Source organism: Parambassis ranga, chromosome 22 (genome assembly GCF_900634625.1).
Source record: "Parambassis ranga chromosome 22, fParRan2.1, whole genome shotgun sequence".
Lineage (NCBI taxonomy): Eukaryota > Metazoa > Chordata > Actinopteri > Ambassidae > Parambassis > Parambassis ranga.
Window position 1 is genome coordinate 6,562,843 of NC_041042.1, and position 19,816 is coordinate 6,582,658.

Here is a 19,816-nt window from a genome sequence, read left to right on the forward strand (position 1 = left end):
AATTACTGTGAATAAGTGGCAGCATGTGGTCAAGTTTATATGTCTTCTTCAAAGAGCAAGCTTGGTTTAGACAGACCAATCTGTGGGACTGCTGAGCTGTAAATCCCAAATTGAGCAACTACCACCACTAACAATGCCCAGGGCACATGCATGCAGGAGGGAAGTGAAGGTTTAAAATTCTGAAGCAATCCACATTTTCTCTGCAAACATGAGGGCATTTAAACTGAAGAACGTCAAAATGCAAAAATGATTAAATAAATTAAAGACTTCTCATGCCTGTTTAAGAGATTTGGGGGGATTTACATTTCTTTCAAGTACCAAGAAAGAGAACTCATTCTGATTCAGTCAGACAAGTGAGACCTCTTGAAAAGTACAGACATCTGCAAAGTAACATGCAGACAATACAGGAGAGAAAGAAAAGGATATTAAACTGACTGAGAATTGAAGTGGACTGGGATTGTAAAGGATCTCAGGAGTCCCAGCACAGGGTCATTGCAGGGTTGGGGGGAATCTTGACTTCTCAGTGAACCCATTTTTTTAAGTCTCACACAGCACCCAGCCCGCTGCTAATAATGATGTGAGCCCTGAGGCAAATGGGCCGGGATATACGGGGCTGACTGGGTTCCACCACCATCAAACGTCTGCAGCAGCCTTGGCCAAATGTTTCCACTCAGACACAGACTTTCCATGAGCAACAAGGTACAGAGCTGACAGCCAGGCTCTCAAGCGATTTGTCAAAAGGCTTGTACTGTCTGCCAAATCACTGCTGGCTGAAGATTAGCGGAATACTAATTAAAAAAGGATGCGGTTACTGACATTTTAGTTGTCAGAGTTCTGTGTTGTAGAAGTAAATTTGATATTGTGCACAGTGAGGTCTTCACAAGGTGTCAAAAAGAGCCAATGACGACTAAGCACGAAGCAAAAAGCCACCTATAGAATTTGATTTGAAACAGGGTGACCAGCTGGTCTGGCCAGTCAACCAAATTAACCCCTCATGCTTTTTATCAAAAGAGAATTAACAAGAAGGAGTCAAGATGTTTGCACAGCAGGGTTCAGTTTCAGGCTGAACACATCCACACAGCTACAGTATATTCCTCAACAGGACAAAATGTGTCAAACTGAGCAGAGGACTCTCCTAATACAGGGAGTAATTAATCACTCCAGACCTTGTCAGAATCAGCACTTCAGCATTTTTTCCAGTTTGCAGCTGCAAATTAAAGTTATCAAAAAAAGAAAATCTAGAAAAAAAAAGACCAACAGTAACCAAACACAGCCAAACACGACGGAGCAAGAGTTCAACAACGTAATGTTATTGAGATAATAGCCCAGGTGTCTTCAATTCTAGCTAATTAGCCCTCTCGGGTGTACAAATAGAAAGATACAAATGTAAGCTAGCCAGGTAATAGCTAACCCCACCCCACAAATAAAAACATTTACTTGCTTAACTCAGGTAATTACTTCCATGTAGTTGCAGTTTTCACATAACTTGTTTAGATTCGCACAAATATTGTTACCAAAATGCACATGTACAACATTTGTTTGTTTGCATCCACACAACCCACCGCTAGTTGTTGCTAAATCGTGCACAACGTTCAACAGGTAGCATTGGTCCAACGGACTGTCAATCAATCACACGCCCACAGTCAGTGCCCAATGATTGGACAACTAATTGTGCGTTCATGTGATGTCGGAATAATCAGGAAAATCCACTTCCCAGTTTATCTAATGGGAAAAATACTTTGTAAGTCCCTTGTTAAAATGTTGACAAACTGGCAGAAAATAGACGGATGACCCAAAAAAGCCTTAACATAACAGTATAGTCAAAGTTCATTCAAATGCATCATTAGTTTATAGTGGGTATGCACAGTATTGGAGGAGCTCAACTTTGGAAATTATGTGCTCAAGCACTACTGCAACTATCTAAAAAACTGAAACTCTGTGGTGGGATATATGCACAGTAGACTGTAAAAATATTCAACTCTGAATCAGTAAGAAGAAACATTTTATTAACAGGTACTGTAGTAAAACACAAGCTGCCGTATTGTACATTTATACACAGGGTTTGAAAATCCTATACAAAAACAAAGATATTAGAAAATATGGGTTTTGATATGAAATATGACCTTACATATAATCATTTCTTGGAAAAGGGGTCTTGGTTTGGTAATAGTCTTTTTTTTCTTCTTTTTTTTTAATGAGCCTAACCCCACATTAGTGAAAACCGAAAACATTGTAAAAAATTAGAATGGTAAAAATGGTGTAGAAATCATCCATAAAAATGATTAAAAAATCTCATGCAGCATCTTCAGAGAGGGCCTGAGAGAGTACATCTTTGTAAAAGAAATCAAACAAAGTCATATTTGTCATAAAACTCAAAACACACCAAAATACATCAAAGCCAGTCTGTTTGTCTTAACAATCATTTCACCAATCATCTTTGTTCTCTGTGTGTCAGCTGGGATTCAGAAACGGAGCTACAGAGCTGATATCATGATTGAGTTTGCTAAACAAAGCCACGATCACTTTCTCTTATTCACTGCAAAACCAAAAATTGTGTTTGAGATGCTCAATGTTGTTACTTGCCTACTTAGAAAACAGTAGATTACAGGACTAAAGAGGCTGAACTGAGTGGTTGCCCTTAAATCAGTGCTGAGGTTCTTGCAGTAGTAACTGTACAGGAATGCATAGAGCTGAGGCTTGGTTTGCTTTGTGTATAAGAGGTTGGCAGACCTGTGCTGTCTCATCTGTTTACAGAAAGCTCTCAGTTTGAGCCCATTTGAAGGAAAAACTGTGCTCACTGATGAGCATTGCTATCAGTAAAACCATTCATCATACTACCATCATCAGTATAGGGAAGTCTCTCAGGGTTGCATGGCCACAGACTGAGGCACCAGAAAGAATGGCTGAATCAAGAATAATCGCTCACTGTCCGTCACAGTGCCCCTCTGACTGATATGTTTTGGCTTAATCTCGCATTTTCAGTGAGATAAACATGGGCAAGCACAGCTTGAATAAGCTCTCCATCCCCCCAACATAACTGCTGCTCTTCCTTAGTGCATCCACTGAGACCCATTTTGATCAAGGCAACTGGAGGGAAAAACATTCACTCTCCTCTGCAAGCTTTCAAAGGCCAGCTGGCAGGAGATGAGTGACAACAGCAAATGCAGTCCTTGATGAGATAGCACAGTCCAGTTTGAAAATCTAGAAAACTACAGAACCAGAGAGTTAACATAAGGCGCAAGAGGCTGAATGAACATGGATAAAATGCTGACTGAGGTTTGAAACAAGAGAAAAGGCAAAGTCTGGGAGCGCAATAACATTAGCTTATTGCTTTTTCTTTTTTCTTTATTTTTCCCCTTAAAGGATATTTGTACACACCACATATTCATTTAAATACACTATACAATGCAATATAAAATCTTTTTCTTAAAAGAAATATGTTCAGGGTTTGCTAAGGTATGCTTAAGATACCTGCACCATATGAAAAATAATGAAAACAAACAAAACAAAAGGCACTTCCAGGTGTCGTTCATTGAGTGTTGGCCACTGCCGTGCCATAGAAGCAACAGCATTTGTGCTCACGTTTCATTTTTCTGCCATGTCAACATGGACAACGAGGCACTGTAGCTAGGTGGTAAAGATCTCCTCTGTTTTCATGTAAGGATCCACTCTCAATTCATTCTGGTGATATCTATAAGCCGACTGCTACATCTCATCTTCCTTTATCTTCTTACTTCCGTCTCTTCCACCTCAACTTTCTTTTGTCCTCAGACTTCGACTTCACGCAGCCCCTCCTGAGTGCCAGATGCTGACATGCTGATGTCGAAGCAGGTCACCATCATGACACGGGACTTGCATAGGTTGACACAGAACTCCAGCTCCTCTGTGGCCTGTGCTAAGGCCTCCAGGTAGTCTGGAGAATCTTTATCCAAATTCTGGTCCACCTCAACTGTTGAAACATGAAATAAGTGTTTGCTTTGACACATAACTTGTAAAGAAATCCAATTACAGGCAAACTGGCTGTTACTTACACTCTCCTATCCACTTGCTAGGGTCCATCATCAGTCGGGCCTTGGTGTCTTCCAGCTCCTCCAACAACACTTGATGCTTTGCCCTCAGATCTCTCACTTGCTGTTGCCTTCTCTCCAACACCTTCAGCTTACTGTTAAAATACAGCAGGCCCTGAGAAAAAAAAGAAGGATTACTAAGTGTATAAAGCAAATCAGATTTCAAGTTTTGTAAATTAGCAGTATCAAATAAAAACTACTAGTTTTTCTATTTGAAAATAAGCTCACCTTGTCTACATCTTGGAATGGTTGCTGAAGACAAAATGGGGACAAAAGATGAAACACATTTTAGCATTATTGGTATTTTGAGAACATCATGTTAATATACACATATGAGTCCAGTAAGGAAAATCCACAGAAAAGCATTGAACTGTAGACAGTAATGTCTGGGAGAGAAAGATGAAAGTTCATTTTTCCCCCTTGAAGGTAAAAGTAAATCAAACACTTATAGGTGATTGAATATCTCCTCTAAAACAAATTAGTCTCTTGCTCCACCAAATTTGAAGGAACAGTTAATGATCCACAGAGGAGGAGCCAGCTATAAAAAGCTATTAGGCTGCCAGCGATGAGCTGATCTGGGGCGTTGTTGGGCATCTGGCATACATCACACATTCCCTCATCGGTCTTTTCACCACCATCTTTTTTTCCATTCATACGCTACTCCATATCAACACCACCGTCGTCAGCAGTAAGCCGAGTCATCACTCATTTTCGAACCAATTAACCCTCGTCAGTAATTGCCTCCTGAACTCTTGACATTCTGGTGCAGTGCTGGCAAAATACCAAGCTCTGGGAATCTTTAACTCCAGGATTTGCCACTGAGCTGACTGAAGGTCAGACGTCTGGGACATATTATTCCTGTCCTCTCCTTTAAAAATAAACTGGGAAAAGGAGAGCTAAGAAATTCCCACAACATGAGTCAATGTGGCACATCTTAAGCATGTATATGACATCAATGTTGCGCATGTAAAATATTGCTGAAGCTTAGCAAGAGCGATTCACATGACCTCGACCCAGGCTTCACATTTTCTAAAACAAGTGCAGGGACATGTAGAACAAGTCAGGAGTGACCCTCTGCTCACCTCTGTGGTTTCCTCCTGACGTCGCCTCTGGAGCCGTTCCACATCATCGATCTCATACACCTTGATCTCAAAGGGCTCCTTCAGCTGTCCTGACATAGGGGGCAGGTCCACCCACTGGCCTGCTGTGCCCACCTTCTTCCCCAAGGATGAGGTATCTGGCAGTGGCGCAGGGATCAGCCGCCTTCTCTGGAAGCCTACAAAGCCATGCATACAGTTAGAGAGGCACGAGATACAACTGCTGACACACAATGGCAGCATTTGCTGAGATCTGTGAAGAAATATGTATGAGTTGCACTCTGAGATACAGCGTGATGCAAGGCTTTACAGATGATGGCCGAGTTGTAGTGATTGCATATTTATAAAGGTTTCACTCCTCCTGTATATCCACAGCCAGAATGTATTCCAAAGATTTATTTTAATGTACATAAATTCAAATGTACAAAACAAAAAGTGGGAACAGGTCGTTGTTTTCGATTCATCTTATTTGAGCAGCACATAGTGATCTTGTTCCGAACATTCATTATCATTTTAAATATGTATGAATAATGTATGCTGCTGATTTAGCAAGAGAGAAAATCCAATGAAATACTATTCCGTGCCTGTAATAGGAATGGATTCATACAGTTAATTTCCTTTGAGAGAACACTAATGTTTCTTTGATATATGTCACATACACTGCTAATACCAGCATAGCCTATATTAGAATATTTGTGTTTAGTTATATATATATTACTACATATAAGACAAAAAAGTTTCTCACCGTTTGTTCTCTTCTTAGGATACTTTGAGCTTCTCGCTCTGCCTGAAGATGAAAAGCCGCTCTCACTCATGGAGTCGTGGGCAGAGGAGGCGCTGCCTGTGGCTTCACTGTCACGGATCATGCTTTCATATCCGCTGCTGCCACCACTGTGGTAGAACAGCGCTGTGCGGCCCATAGCTGGAGGCAGCTCCCCGCTCAGCACACTGCTGTTGTCACTGCCGTGGCCGCTGCTGTAGCGCTGAGGCCGTCTGGGTGCAGTGATTTTACTGTATGGAGAGGGCAGCATGGCTATGGGGGCTTTGTCGTCACTCACGTTCACCCCGCTGTCATTTCCACTGTCCGAGTCTCCTGAACCTCTCACGTGTTTGCCTGATATGTTGCCTGATGCCAGTTCACTTACACGGCTATTTGCAGCCCTGATGGCCTGCTTTGTGCCCATGATAGTCCCCCTTCCAGGCTTACTGGTGATGGTAGCAGTGGTCCGAGGGGCTGATGTCCGTCCTGATGGAGGGAGGTTGGCATTGGTGTTTCTTGTCGCAGGAGCGGCCAACGATTTGGTTGAGGAGCTTAGGCCTTTTGAGCTGTTGGCTGACAGTGAGCGTGCCTTACTACCATTAACTGGTCCTATTGTTCTGGGGTTTACAGAAGCTTTTCCCTGACTAGGTTTTCCAATATTTGCTCCACTTGGAGAAGATGGACAGGTGGCTATAGGAGAGCTGGATGAATTAGGAATACCAAATCTGGGAATAGACTTGCTAGATTTGCCACTGCTGCTCCCTAAACTTGCCCCACTATTCTCCCTACTAAGTGCAGCTCTGGAACCTGACAAGGACAGGCTTTCACATCTTTCCAGTGACATCTGACTGCCGTAATGCTGCCCCACCTCTCCTCTTGGCCCTTTGGCCTTTAGGCTGGAGGTAACTTTGGCTGTGTTGAGGCTAGATGTTTTGAAACCCGTCGAGTCTACTCTATGACGTACCTCAAGCTCATCCTCTGATACAGCTGCCCTTGCTCCAGATGCCCTCCCTGCCTCCCCATATGCTGACTTTAAGGCACTTTGGGGTAGCAGGGTTTTAGTCTTATGGTCAAGACTGGACTTCCTCACTGGAGGGGGAGGAGGTGAGGTGCAGCCAGGTTTAGGGAGATTGCTCCCTTTTTGTGAGTTAGCCTTGTTGTTTTTCCCCAGAGAGGAGAATTTAAGGCTTGTGGTAGATGCAATAATATCTTGGGTTCCCTTGTAGTCAGTAGAGGAATGGATGACGGGCACAGTTCCCAGGGTGGTGGCTCCTCGTCTTAGCTGAGGCATTTTGCTGGGTGGATTCTTAGTGGTTGATTTCTCACAGCCATCGACCACCCTCTGGGATGAGGAAGACCCCTGCACCTTAGGTGGGCGAGGTACACTGTTGCTGTTGGTGGATGTTTTACAAGAAGGGATGCCAGTGGGGGGGTTTCTGAGAAATTTGCTGGTGCTGCTGGATTCCATACACTGAGGTTCTGAGTGGTTGCGCTGCCAAGGATCATCCTGCTTGACCTCTTGCCTTAGTGGTTCTCTACTGCTGCTACTGCTACTGCTACTGCTATGAGAGATGGATGAGGTAGGTTTGATCTTCCGAGGAAGACTGGAGTGGACTATGGAGGGGCCCTGTGGAAGTGGGGAGGAGCTAAGCGAGTGAGCTTTACTCATTTTGGATGTGAATCTAAGGGAGCCTTTTGCTGATTCTGGAGATGGGGGGCACTTTGTTAATGACAGTTTGCTTGAGGCAGCACTGTCACTGTCTTGTTCAGAAAAACTAAATCCACTGTCATTTAATGAGTTCTTAGCCTCTCTAGGAGAGGATACACAATGAAACATGTCCAGGGAATCGAAGTAAAAGGTGGCCTCTGGTCCTATGTGTTTAACCGGTGGAAGGAAGACGTCCGTAGAGTGAGCCCCTTCACTTTCCATGGTGCAGACACTAACTTCACTCAGCCAAGAGCTGATAGATGAACCCCTGCTGTCTGTACCTTCCTTTGTTCCCTCCTGAAGGGGTGTGACCACTGCAATGTTCACCTCTGATCCACCCACGGCTGATGTGTAGGCGTCAAATTCATCATTGATGCTGCTGATGATGCTGACAGGTCGGGAACCAGAGGCCAGGGCCTGAAGCGAGCAGTCGCTGTTAAAGCTGATGATGCTCGATGGCCGACCCTTCTCTATGATGCTGTCTATAGACAGCTCCTCCACCACAGTGAACACTAGCTCATCCTCTCCATTCAGCTCCACAGGCTGCTGCAGGGTGACAGTAGCTCTAAGGATGTCCCGATCCAAACATCTTTCCCTCAGGGTCGAGCGCACCTGACACACCTCCACTGGAGCTCTGAGCAAAGGGGAAGTGCAGGGATCTCTTCTTTTCACAGCTTGGTGACTCATTCCCACAGGTGGCATTCGGGTACTGGATCTTTCTTCGTTGTCTGTACTTCCTCTCTGCTGTGAAGGAGGTGGAGCTGGCTTTGGCAGGGCTTTCTTGTTGAAGTAGACCTTCTCCCTCACCACAGGCTCCATGTTTGGTGCTAAAGCAGTTGACAGTTTATTTGTACAAACCTGGCTTTCAGAAACCAAGGCCTTTTCACCATCAGCACTGGTTCTGCAAGTATTTTGAACAGTCTCTGAATGTGCTTTATCTGCAGGTATGCATTGCCTTTCAGCAGTGTCCACTTTAGATATAGAGTTAGGACTGCATGATGGTTGAGTGGGGACAGATTTAGGAGATTGTTTAGGTGAGAGACCCTCCTGGTTGTAAGAACTATTTGCTACCATCTTTGGTGAAACAGAGCCTTGGCTCTCCTTAGATTTCTCAGTCTTGGGACTAGCCTGACATCGCTTGCCTTCTCCCACAAAGGCAGTGGGCTCCTCGCTGCCGTCTATACACTCTAACCTCTCCTGCAGCTCAGCAAACGTGTTGCATTTAAAAAACTGGTCTCTGTCCAGCGGGCCCTCTTTCACAGACCTCTTCTTGTTCAGGGAAGGGATGATTGGAACAAAGGCAGGCGGGCCTTCATTGTCACTAAGCTCCCTGTCTGAGATTGCAGTTCCCCCTGGGCCCACGTAAATAACAGTATCGCAAGACTGTTCACTACTGGAGGAGTAGTCTGGGTCACTGAGCAGGGAGGGCAGGTCTGGGTCCAGAGCTACTGTACGAGGATGGAAGGGCCTGAGGTGGGGTGGACGACGGATCCTCCCTTCCTCACAGGAGCTTTCCCCTCCAGATGAACTGGATGCATACTGCAAAGCGTAAAACGTAGTTAGGGCAGAGGAAACAATAGACTTTTGAAAATTATCTCAATAAATGACAACATTAATGTAGTTATATCTTCCTAAAATATGAATATAACCATCCTCCCCTTCTATCCTCGTCATATCTACATTGTAAAATCAATTTTATGGAAGTATTATTTTTCATGACATCAGAAGTTAATATTAACCTAAAGGTTAAAAGTGCACATCGATTGTTGCACAGAAATAAATGTCAATAGTAAAAATGGCTTTATGTGGACTGCATTATAATCAAGCCTGGGACCAATATCAAATAAATACATGCTGTCATTCCACCTAATTATCTGGAGCATATATTTCCCTAATCCAGAGGCATGCATTACACACCTCCTTAGGCAGTGGTATTGATTGCATGACTATGTGTTGAGGAGCTGAGAAAAATCAGCACTGAGTTACTGCACTAATAATATTTCATTTACACAGGCCTTCACACATTCATTTACTTAATAGCTCCAAAATTACCAGAGGAAGAAAAATTTAAGGACTTAAAACTGTGGCCCAGTTTGTGATAAATGTAATCACAATCACATATGCACATTAGCGATGCAATCCCTGTAACAGCAACACCTAAATATAATGTTAAATAACAATTACTCTGCATTCCTAAACAATACGCAACACTAAATGAAGCACAATTATAATTTATTATAAGCAAGTAAATGCCTGTGCTAAAGTGTAAAAAATGCACAGCCACTGGAGTTTATCGCATAACTTGTTATCAGTTATATTTTTAACAACACTGATCAGGATACCTTAGATTTCTTCTTCCTCATGCGGTGGATGCGAGATGCCAGCTGGATGGTAGTGAGTGAGTCAACATAGCTGGCCGGGGAATCTGAGATGTGGGCGATCATGGTGGTTCTACAGTTGATGTTGCCAAGGGACTCCCTTAACAGCATTGTCAGTTTGCTGTCCCTACAGGGTATATTTACATTGCTATTAGCAAACAGCACAGTAATATTTTACAGCAAGGATAAAGGCGGCTGACATGTCTCCAGGGAGAGCTGTTTCTCTGAATTCTCTGAACTGCAAAACACTCCCCAATAATAAGTCATTAATCTTCTCATACCTGAATAACTATAATATAATCTTGTGCAACACCAGTGAAAGCTGTTATATGAGACTAACTAAACAAAGTAAATAAATAGTCACACAGCAAACCTGCAGGGCCGACAACACATGCAGGGACTTGTTTGAGACAATTAATGTATAGACACAGCTTCTCAGAGGATAAAACACAGCAGACAGTAAAATTAATGGTGGTTCTCTCACCTGTAAGGTACGTGTTTTGCTCCATTTGCTAAAGCCATTATGACGTTTCCCAGTGCGTTCAGGGAAAGACACAAGCCTCCCCCTCCGTCTCTGCTTTTACTCGGGTCCTTTTCGCAGCTTCCCAAGTCGATAAGGTGCAGCCTGCTCCGTCCTCCTGACACTGTGCCAACGGCAGAAGAAGAACCAGGTGAGTACAAGCCACAGACACTCCTTCTGTGAAGTCAGTTCCACACACACAGTGCTATGATGACAGGAGTGGCAGGCACAACCATGACTGTGTGGGTTATGTATGACTATGTTTCCCACATTAGAGTGATTCAAATTGCAGCCAGACTATGTTTAACTCCTACCAGATGTGTAACTCATGGTAACAAGGAGTCTCTTTTGGTTAGACAAATAAAAATGAAATGAGTCAACAGACAATCAGAAACAGTCTCCTCTCCTTCTAAGAATTTAAAATGAAGCTGGTGCAAAAATACTGAATCATGATTGCAATGGCATATTATGTGGGTGATTCTTATTACTGCTACAACTGCACCAACAAATGTATGTTTTATAGAGGTTAGGAAAAAAAATCAATAATGAATGAATAAGCCACCTCAACTTAAGCATACTACAGCATTCATACAAAATACACTACAATATATACTGTATAAACTGTATAATTGTGTGAAAGTAATGAGTACATTCACTCCAGCAGTCAAGCTGCATGAGAATTATACTAACTTCCACCCTTGCCGCTCTTCTCCATGCGGTACTGGTAAATATGCAGTGTGAACAGCATGTGGGAGTTGCGTCGCTCTTCCTCATCAGCATCTGGCCTGCTGGTGCTCCGTGCAGAGATGGCCGCATCCAGAAAGAAGGCAGCCTTCTCTGCAGTTGGGGCACGGAGTTCACTCTGATTCTGGAGCTGCCAGGGACAAGGAGGAAACAGAGAACAGGGTTAGGGCAGCAGAGGCCACAAAGGTTTTTTAAAAAAGGGATGGATGTGGAAGAGGATACAGGGGAGGAGAGGAACCACAGAGAGAGGGGAGCCAGTTAATTGGACCCCGGCATGCATTTCGTGCCCATTAGATTGGGTCTCGGGGGCAATTAAAACAGCAGTTATGCACACAGAGGGAGGAGGATTAGGAGAGGTAATGGTGGAGCAGGAGGCAGGGGCATTTCCCCCACTATGATGTGATGATGGTAGTGGTGGGATACAGAAAGAAAGCAGGAGGAAGACATGAGAGCAGGCAGAGGGGCTTTATGAAGAAAGCTGACGTGTGGCTTCTGAGAGGAAGAGCAAGAAGAAGCTTCACAGAGCTGCACAGCCTTTGAAGTCGAAGTCCATACATATCTCCAAAAAACAACATCTGACAGCAACACCTGTGAGTGACTTCAAACCTGCAATCCACCATCCCCCAATAATACTTCCATTGTGCTATAGAGGGTTAACACTAAAACAAGGGTAATAAATGCTGATGGATGCTGACAGAAGAGTCAATACAAAGGTAAGGAGAAAGCCATCAATACCACAGATGGGTTTGGTGAAAATATAAAGAAAGGATTTCAGCAGCAGGTAGGTTGGAGCGAGACGGAGTAGGAAGTCCTGGGAGATAAAAACATGCACATACACACTCACTCACAAAAAAGTTTAAATATCTTTGGGAGAAGAGAAGGTGGATCATAGACAGAAAAAGATCAATACTCAGACAGACTAATACTTTATAACCCACAGAGAGAATGAAAGGATCAGTGAACAAAGACAAAGCAGAGAGATAGGATGCCTCTCACCTGAGTGCCACAGATGGGATCCTCTCTCAGATGGATTCCCGGCAACTGGCCTTCCTGCAGACTGCCGGTTGACACCTCAGACAGCAAGTCTTTCAGCTCCTCATCTTTTCCAAAGATTTCCACCGCAGACACACGGACTGAGAAGCGCGTGCCCGTCTTCTCTTTGCGCTCATTGATGAGCTTGAAGAGCCAGGAAATGGCACAGGGCACAATGCCGAGGCTCTGAGTGGAGCTGTCTTTGCCAATCATGGTGTATGTCTTGCCTGGGGATGTGTGAAAGGGAGAGGAAATGGAAATATTGCCTTGTGTCTGGAAGCCAGCTCCACTCACTATATGTTCATACTAAAATTATTTCTTTCATAACACTGTCTGGACTGGAGAGGAGATTTACAAAGAAACAGACAGTGACATTGGATATTTTATGATGGTTATTTAAAAAAATAAAATAATGGTTGATAAGAAAACAATATTCTGTATCCCGGTATGCTAAACGGTAATCCAAGGAGTTAAAGCAGAGCAATCATTCTGTTGAGAATTATAAAAAGTGGAAACAGCAGGCTCTTCAGCCTAAGAGCACTGGCCAGGCCAATTACTGAGATTTTAATTACAGACTGAGCCCTGAAGCCAGGATGCAGCACTATACCTCCCTCACCCCTACCCCAACACCACTGTTCCTTTTCCAATCTGCCATTCCTTGACTCACCCCAGTGCACCGCTAAGCCAATTGTGGACATCAAGTGTAGCTAACAAAGAGCAATGAGAGTTTTCTTTCTCCAACAAAGGCACATGTCTAATCTGCTGCCAGTGAAGAAGCTTACCGAGCTTGACTTGACCGAAGCAGAAGATGCAGCCGTCTGCACCGTTCACCACAGACTGGATGACCTCTGCTACTGTCCCTGAGCACACCTCAGCCTGTGAAAAACACAAGGAGACAGCCCCTTCACAGTCAATTTACAATTCAGCCACATCCAAGAAATACTGTTCAGGGACAGTAATTCCAAAATGATATGCCATGAACTAAACAGCTATTCGAGATTAGTTACAGAAAATCACATTCATGGTTTCAGTATTTTTTATCACTCAGGTGTAGGATTGTATGTGTTTGAATGTGCCGCAACGTGTGGCTTGTTTTTGCAATCTGTTTCAGCATGGGTCCTCTGGGGCGAGGCTTCTGCAGCAGAGGACTCTTCCCATACATCACAGAGCAAACAAGACCTCTAACAGCAAGAACAGCTTGCTGTTACTGTTAGCCACCAGCAGTGCAGTCCCAGTGGCACAATCTAGCAGCTTGGCCTGAGCTCTGCAGCAGAAACATTTTGTGTTAGCTATCAACAGCTTAGTTAGGAAAATAACTGCTCAAAGTAGGTGGTAAGACAGAGGATCTGAGGTTCAGCTGCTACGTATATGCCACCCTACAGCAGTCTCCTCTGCTGTCACAGCTATTTAAATTGTACTGTCCCATGGGGAATGCATAAAATACTTAACCTAAAATTGTCTGAAAATGTTTCAGAGAGTAACAGCCAATTGTTTTATATAAGACTGGTGTTCTAAAAGTAAAACTGGACCCCTCCTTTATGTAATATAGTTTATACTATAGTAACACCATATCATAAAGGTCAATATACCTGACCTTTATGCCTGCTGTGTGCTGCAGAGGACAGAGGTTAGACATAGCTGTTCTATGAAAGGAGACATTAAATATAAGTGGAGTGGATTCAAATCATTCCTCAGAAGGCTTAAAAGGCCCAGCTGTTAGGCCCACACTGGTAAGAATGCCCCCTGACCCAGGACAGGCATTTTTCCTCTAAGCCCCTGGCCACACCCTGTGAGGATAAAGACGTCCCTTCGCCCTTGAGAGGCTCAATTCCCACACAGCACCTTAAAAAAACCCACATACACAAACACACACATGGCCCTTACTTGTGAGGCATCCTGGGTAAAAACAGCATCGAAAGCGAATATCTTTGGGACGGCCACAGTGGCGGATCTCCTGTGCCCTGAGCCGGAGTGTGGGCTGGAAGCAGGGTCATAGAGTGTCAGCTGCTTCTTCCTGCTGTCTATTTTCAAGAAGGACTGAGAGTCTGAGGAGTCTGCAGTCTCCAGAGATGGACAGATACGCATCATCACTTTCACCTAAACCACAGAGTGAGAGGGAGAAAAGGCTGGATAAGAAAGTAACACAGCACAAATAGATGACAAATGAACAGACGGATTCAACAGAGAGATTTAAGGATGGATTTAAAAAAAAATACAGGCTAAGCTTAAGATTATTTACTTCTAACAGAAGAATGGAGAGTGGTAAGCATTCTGTATATAAGTTGCAAACTGAAAGCGTCCTGCAGCATTATACATTAGCAACACATCCACGCTGTCAGAACTGATGGACACTGAAGGTTACCATGGAAACACTCACATTGACTGGCAAACTGTGTGTGTCAACACATTGCCTAATGGCGTTAGGAAAAGGCAGCAAGGTGAGTATTGAAAGTCATAGCTGAAATGGTGGAAAGTGATGTGTGTGAAGCTCCCTGCTGAGGGGATTATCCCAAAAGAGCTTGTTTTTCTGGACCAGGAGCAGCTCACCAGCATGGGAGTGCAGGAGCATATGGCCCACCCCGCTCTTACCCACCCACCTACTCACTCTCCTCCTTCTCCACTCCTTCCCTTCTATTGCCTGGAAAATGTCTGCTCCACATTAAGAAGCCTGAAGCCCACCCTGTTGCATTCTGGAGCATTAACATTCATGTAGTGAGCTCACAGTATTAACACATTCCACAGTTCATCGTGCCAGCACGGTACATAGGAATAGGAAGGCAGGTTATATGTAAATTTGTTGATTCAGCACTGCTCTAACAAGCCCATTCATGTCTAATGTTACTACCACAGTTACATGAGTACAGTCAGTTAAATATGGTTGCACATCTTACAAACAATAGCAAAGCTGTTTCACTAGTTCCAGCTTGCTGCAGAAAAACAGTGTGTGTGGTTTGTGTGTCTGTGCATATCAGGCAATATGACACCCCCATTTACATCACCTTTTGAAATTCTGACAACTCTATATTGCTTTACAATCTGATGGGTAGATATGCACCACTTCTATTTCCCTGAAGGCACTGTGGAAATATATCTGTGACTGACAGGGGACAGAAACAGCTCTTGGGATATGTTTAGCAGTCTTTGGAGATCCAGGAGTGTTTAATGTCACGCCCAGCATTACTTTAACAGAAGAGTTTCTATATGCTGCTGTATATGTGATAGGGAACTTAATCCTGAACCATTCCAAAGTGTCTTGAAAAAGTACCTGTGATGCCTCTCAGGCATTGAAATAAAAACCTTAAAATACAGCTAACTCCCTTCACTGTTGTGCTCAGCCTGGGACCTTCACCATCTCCACGCCTACACAAAAGGTCCATTCTTCCCCTGACTTGTATATAAATATTGCTACAGATCTAGACTCCGGCACTCTGAAACAATGTGCCTGGAAATCCCTTTCTTTCAGTGAGTGAATCCATCTTGGATTCCACAAACCAACTGCAAACCCTCTTTGTACTCCACAGGGGGCTGTTATTGTGACTGACGTGTGCATATGTTGAGTAAATTACATTTTGTATGTCATTTAAACTGAGCTTCCACATATGACTGCTGCATGCCTGCCTAACAGACAGAGGACACCAGGCGAGCTAATGCCTCAGTTTTATTTATCTTGGCAGAAATCAGACACTGAAGGCCACAGAGGATTGGCTACAGTATTTTCACACCTCGGACCCTGTGCTAATGGCCCCTGTACTTCTGTCCCTTGATCCCCATACAAAATCCATTAGTGTGGCTTGGCATTACTCCATCCACTCGAATATCTATACCTGAAGCACTGTGTCTAGGTCAAAAGTGGAGGAGTGGAAGTGACCCACATACGCATGATGGAAACAAGACATAAAAGGCTTAGGCTGAGTTAATGTGGACCAGATGCAGGCAAAGTCAAAATCATGATGGCTAATGAAAATGTTATTTCTATGATACCACAAAAAAAAAAGACAAACAAACCAAGTGACAACCTCCCCTAATAGCCTTAGAACTCTATCATAAATATAATAAATCCTATTTTACAGTCCACATGTCAATGGGAGATATACAATATGTGGCAAAATTTCAACCGTCTGGATACCTGGCAACAGAAGCGAGCACTTCCTATCCAGGTGGGATCTAATCTTGTTAGGGGACTTCTGCTTTATAAATACAGGACGCCAGCTCAGACAAACAATACCCAATAAACCACAAAGGAAGAGCAACGTGTTTATACAGCTTTGTTTAATGACTGTCCTATTGCTGCCAGACTGACTTTCATCATTGTACACTGTACCTAAAATGGAATTAGAAATCCTGCTGTTAACGTGACCACAGATTTGTGAATTACTGTGTTTCTGCATTTAGAGAGGAATGCTGGTCCTACAAACGAGTGAATTCAGACATTCCAGCAAGCTTATCTGACTGCATCTGCATGGACTGGCCTAGACAGCATGCTGCCTTCGGACCAGTCTGTCGCCACTCTGCATTCACCCCTTCAAACAGAGGTCTGTGTGTGTGTGTGTGTTAGAGAGAGAGGTTGTGTGAGGTTGTGTGAGGGAGGCATGGAATGGTGGTTTACATGAGCTGGCTTTGTAACAGTTGTGCACTCTGTTTGTAAATTCTCTGCATATGCCGCTATGCATCTGTTCTCACCTTTCCCATCCCTGGGTTCTCTTTCACTTTGGACACGGCTCGGAGAAGGCATGGTGGGGCCGGGGGTGGTGAGACCTGCAGGATGCCACTGAAATTGGTTGGGTAGATGGAGGGCTCCTGCGGGTGAAGCAGTGAGGGCTGGTGTTTCTTCCGTTTGGAGGACAGATTCAGCTTCTGAGCTGCCCTGAAAAAGAAAAAAAAAACACATTGAAAGATAAGCTATACTTAGAATACAAACCTGCCAGGATGTTTGTAGCAAATGTTTTTTTTTTTTTTTGTTCAGCGTATGTTTTCTTTTAGTGAGGAGCTCAACCAAGAGCTTATTGATTGTGAATGTCTACCTTGGCCAACCAACCAAAACCTTTACAACTCACACACTGAGACCATATCATAAAGGTCAACTATTTCTTTCTGGTTGCCAAAGTAAACAAAGTCCAGAGGAGAGCTACACTACCACCACTCCCAAACATTATCCAGTCTGAAAATGCTTTCTTTCAACCCCCATGTCCTACTCCCATACAGAGAAGAAAAATGTTCTAACCCTCCGAAACCTTGACTTTTTTTTTTCTTCTTAATACAGAGACTTCAACACCATGAGACAAATGATTACTGGCCTTCTCCTGTCAAGGACCAAATGTAGGCTGTCATATGAGTAAAGCACAATAAATACATGCACTTATCTTGATCAAACACAAAGAACTGTCATGGTCATGACAGGCGATGACTGTTTAAACACAACCCTCTGGAATACTGTCATGTCTATCTCTAGTGCAAAAGCTAAGCAATAATGACAGAACATGTTCACCCACATTTTAAGACAAAGATGTGTTTGTGTGCTGTATATTGACATTCTTGTACAAGTCCGTTTGCCATATCCGCGATACTTATACCCCTTTTACACTAAAGTGAGTCTTTATGTAAGGGGTGCTTAAATTCAAGAACACAAAAAGGAGGACTGACTACTTTCCCACTGCCGATAGATGGGTTTTCCATTTTGTTTCATGTGACTATTGTGGAGTTATTTGACCTGAAATACATGCCAATTGTACCCTTTCCCACAGAAAAAAAGAGCAGCAGAGTTTTTATCTGGTGTGAATGGGGCTCTGGACAGACATGGCAGCTCTGCTGGGCTGGCACCTAACAGAGCCGCTGTAACTGAACCCAGGTTTATGACAATCCTCTAATTAAAATCCACTATCATCTGGTCTATCATCAACTCTTGTCTCCCAGAGTCAGCGCTAACTAGAGGACATCTGCAGTCCTCTGCATCTAAACTCCTGTACCTCTAAAGACAGCACCAATATCTCTGCTGGCCTGCAGGGAATCTGGCCAGACGTGGAGTGGTTCCAGGTATGGCATTGCCCTGGATCAACTAACACACACGCACACACACCTCATCCAGTAATTCAAGGTCAGTGAGGAAAGTAATACCCCCAGGAAATTTAAATGCACTCAAATGGTTTTCACTCAAGCAGTCAGATTTCAGAGAAATAAAGGGAGGACAAAGGGGTGGTTGTCAAGATGAAGGAAAGAGTGGCACAGGAAATGAAAGGAAACTGGAGTAAAAGAAAAAAAAGATAAACCTGCAGAGTAAGGGATTTTAGGAGAGGTAAAAGACACAGAGAAAAGGGGGAAACGCATGTGTGTCCTGGTGAGCAGCACTTTCCTAAGAGGCCAGCCTGAGCTCATTAGCCCTCTTCTGGGCTCCTTTGGACAGGACTGGGTGGGCTGCTGCCAAAAACGTACACCCTCCCTCCTCTCCCCTTCCCTCTGCCATGCGTTCAGGAGTGACAAGTGCCCCCCCTTCATAGTGCTCCCCTTTCCACTGTACACCCCCTGCAGCGACAGCCCAAGAGCACAATCAGGGAACACACTGCTGGCTGATGGAATAATTATTGCATCCAAGAAGGCTACAGGAGAAGACTCTCCCCAGGGAGCTGCCTATGTGTGATAGCATGCGAGACGGATCGTGTGACTGAAAAAAAATGAGGTGGAATAGATGAATGTGAGATGGAGAGAAAGAAGGGAGAAACTATACCTAAGAACATGTGGCTGTGTGTGACTGTGTGTGTGTGTGTGCATTTATGAGAGACATCCGCAGCAATTCATTCAAGACAAATCTACCCTGTCTGTGTGTCTCTGTCCCTCTCTCTCACCTCATTCTGTCTTCTCTTCCTGAAAAGACATAAATCAGGCATCACGAGTCACCTTAAGATAGAAAAAAGGCACTGTGCTGATTTGTAATTGTCTTGACCAGTGAGGAGAGCAGGGAATGTAACCTTGAGGTTTAATTCATGCTGCACAATGACGTTCAGGGCACACGTTAAGAAAAAAATGATGATTATGCGGTTTTGTTGTTGAAACCAGGGCTACAGGTACACAGGGAAATTAATGGCCTGTCTCTGTCTCTCCCTTCCTCCCTCCCTCTTCCCCTTTCTCTGCCTCACCCAACTATATGATCAAACATTGGAAAAAAAAGCGGTGAGAAGAGGCTCTGATTTTCTTTGGCTACAACAGCTTGTCCACCTGTTCACTCTCAATCTCTATGCTAATGAAGCTGTTTCCCATCACAACTTGTTCTACATGCTCAGAGGAGTGTGTGATAGTGATATCAGCAAGTTTGTGCAAATCATCATCTGCCTAAAAAAAGTGAACCAAAGGTTAGTTTCAACATGCATCAGTTAGAACATGCTGCAGCGGACTACTTACAGCTCTTTCCAATCCATCATCTAGTTTGTGCTCATAGTCAAAAAAACAGATAACTGATAGAGTTCAACTTTGCAGTCCATGTCTGTGTTGTCACTCCTCTCCATTATTTGCACATTTGACA

At 43.8% G+C, this 19,816-nt stretch overlaps 1 protein-coding gene across 2 annotated transcripts in view; it reads right to left on the reverse strand.

Annotated features, from left to right (window-relative positions):
* Positions 1 to 2,039: 2,039 nt before the first annotated feature.
* Positions 2,040 to 19,816, reverse strand: part of kif26ab (kinesin family member 26Ab) — a 59,693-nt gene continuing 41,916 nt past the window's right edge. The window contains exons 1-13 of one of the 2 annotated variants that reach the window (XM_028395597.1): positions 19,696 to 19,779; positions 16,987 to 17,170; positions 14,191 to 14,403; positions 13,089 to 13,182; positions 12,271 to 12,533; positions 11,221 to 11,404; positions 10,495 to 10,654; positions 9,975 to 10,137; positions 5,910 to 9,171; positions 5,150 to 5,343; positions 4,296 to 4,319; positions 4,032 to 4,182; positions 2,040 to 3,949 (exon numbers count right to left, since the gene is read on the reverse strand). In XM_028395597.1, the coding sequence (XP_028251398.1) occupies positions 3,768 to 3,949; positions 4,032 to 4,182; positions 4,296 to 4,319; positions 5,150 to 5,343; positions 5,910 to 9,171; positions 9,975 to 10,137; positions 10,495 to 10,654; positions 11,221 to 11,404; positions 12,271 to 12,533; positions 13,089 to 13,182; positions 14,191 to 14,403; positions 16,987 to 17,170; positions 19,696 to 19,715 (5,094 nt within the window). In that variant the 5' untranslated portion in view covers positions 19,716 to 19,779 and the 3' untranslated portion in view covers positions 2,040 to 3,767. Of the gene's footprint in view, positions 3,950 to 4,031; positions 4,183 to 4,295; positions 4,320 to 5,149; positions 5,344 to 5,909; positions 9,172 to 9,974; positions 10,138 to 10,494; positions 10,655 to 11,220; positions 11,405 to 12,270; positions 12,534 to 13,088; positions 13,183 to 14,190; positions 14,404 to 16,986; positions 17,171 to 19,695; positions 19,780 to 19,816 lie in introns of those variants that run through there. The other variant, XM_028395596.1, reaches the window with a different exon arrangement.